This window comes from Tupaia chinensis, unplaced genomic scaffold, assembly GCF_000334495.1.
Source record: "Tupaia chinensis unplaced genomic scaffold, TupChi_1.0 Scaffold144382_1, whole genome shotgun sequence".
Taxonomy (NCBI): Eukaryota; Metazoa; Chordata; class Mammalia; order Scandentia; family Tupaiidae; genus Tupaia; species Tupaia belangeri.
Window position 1 is genome coordinate 191,475 of NW_006204242.1, and position 386 is coordinate 191,860.

The following is a 386-nucleotide window of genomic DNA, read 5'->3' on the forward strand; positions in this document are numbered from 1 at the left end:
CCCCGCCCCCGCCCGTCTGGCGCCCCGGGCCCGCCCGCGCCCTCACCGATGGACACGAGCTTGATGCTCTCGCGGTCCAGGAACTCGAGCGCCACAGACACGTTCTCGAGCTGCATCTGGCGGAAGGTGGGCCGCTGGTTGTGCTTGCGGTGCATCTTCTTCTGGCTGAGAACCTCGAGCAGCGCGATGAGCCGCAGCCCGTCGCTTAGGTCCGTCTGCAGGTTGGCGATGCGCTTGCTCACGCACTTGAGGTGCTCGTTGCACCAGCGCGTGAACGTGTTCTGCTGGATCTTCTTCCATGGTGCGTCCTCCGCCAGGTCCTTCTCGGTGGCCGGCATCTCGGCGTCCCGCGTGTCGGCAGCGCCCCCCCGGGCCCCGCCCGCCGC

The 386-nt window shown here is 69.2% G+C and overlaps 1 protein-coding gene across 1 annotated transcript in view; it reads right to left on the reverse strand.

The window, feature by feature from the left end:
• Nucleotides 1-380, reverse strand: part of FLNA (filamin A) — a 22,791-nt gene extending 22,411 nt beyond the window's left edge. The window contains exon 1 of the mRNA XM_027767677.1: nucleotides 47-380. Coding sequence (XP_027623478.1) covers nucleotides 47-338 — 292 coding nt within the window. The 5' untranslated portion in view covers nucleotides 339-380. The remainder of the gene's footprint in view (nucleotides 1-46) is intronic.
• Between the last annotated feature and the right edge of the window lie 6 nt (nucleotides 381-386).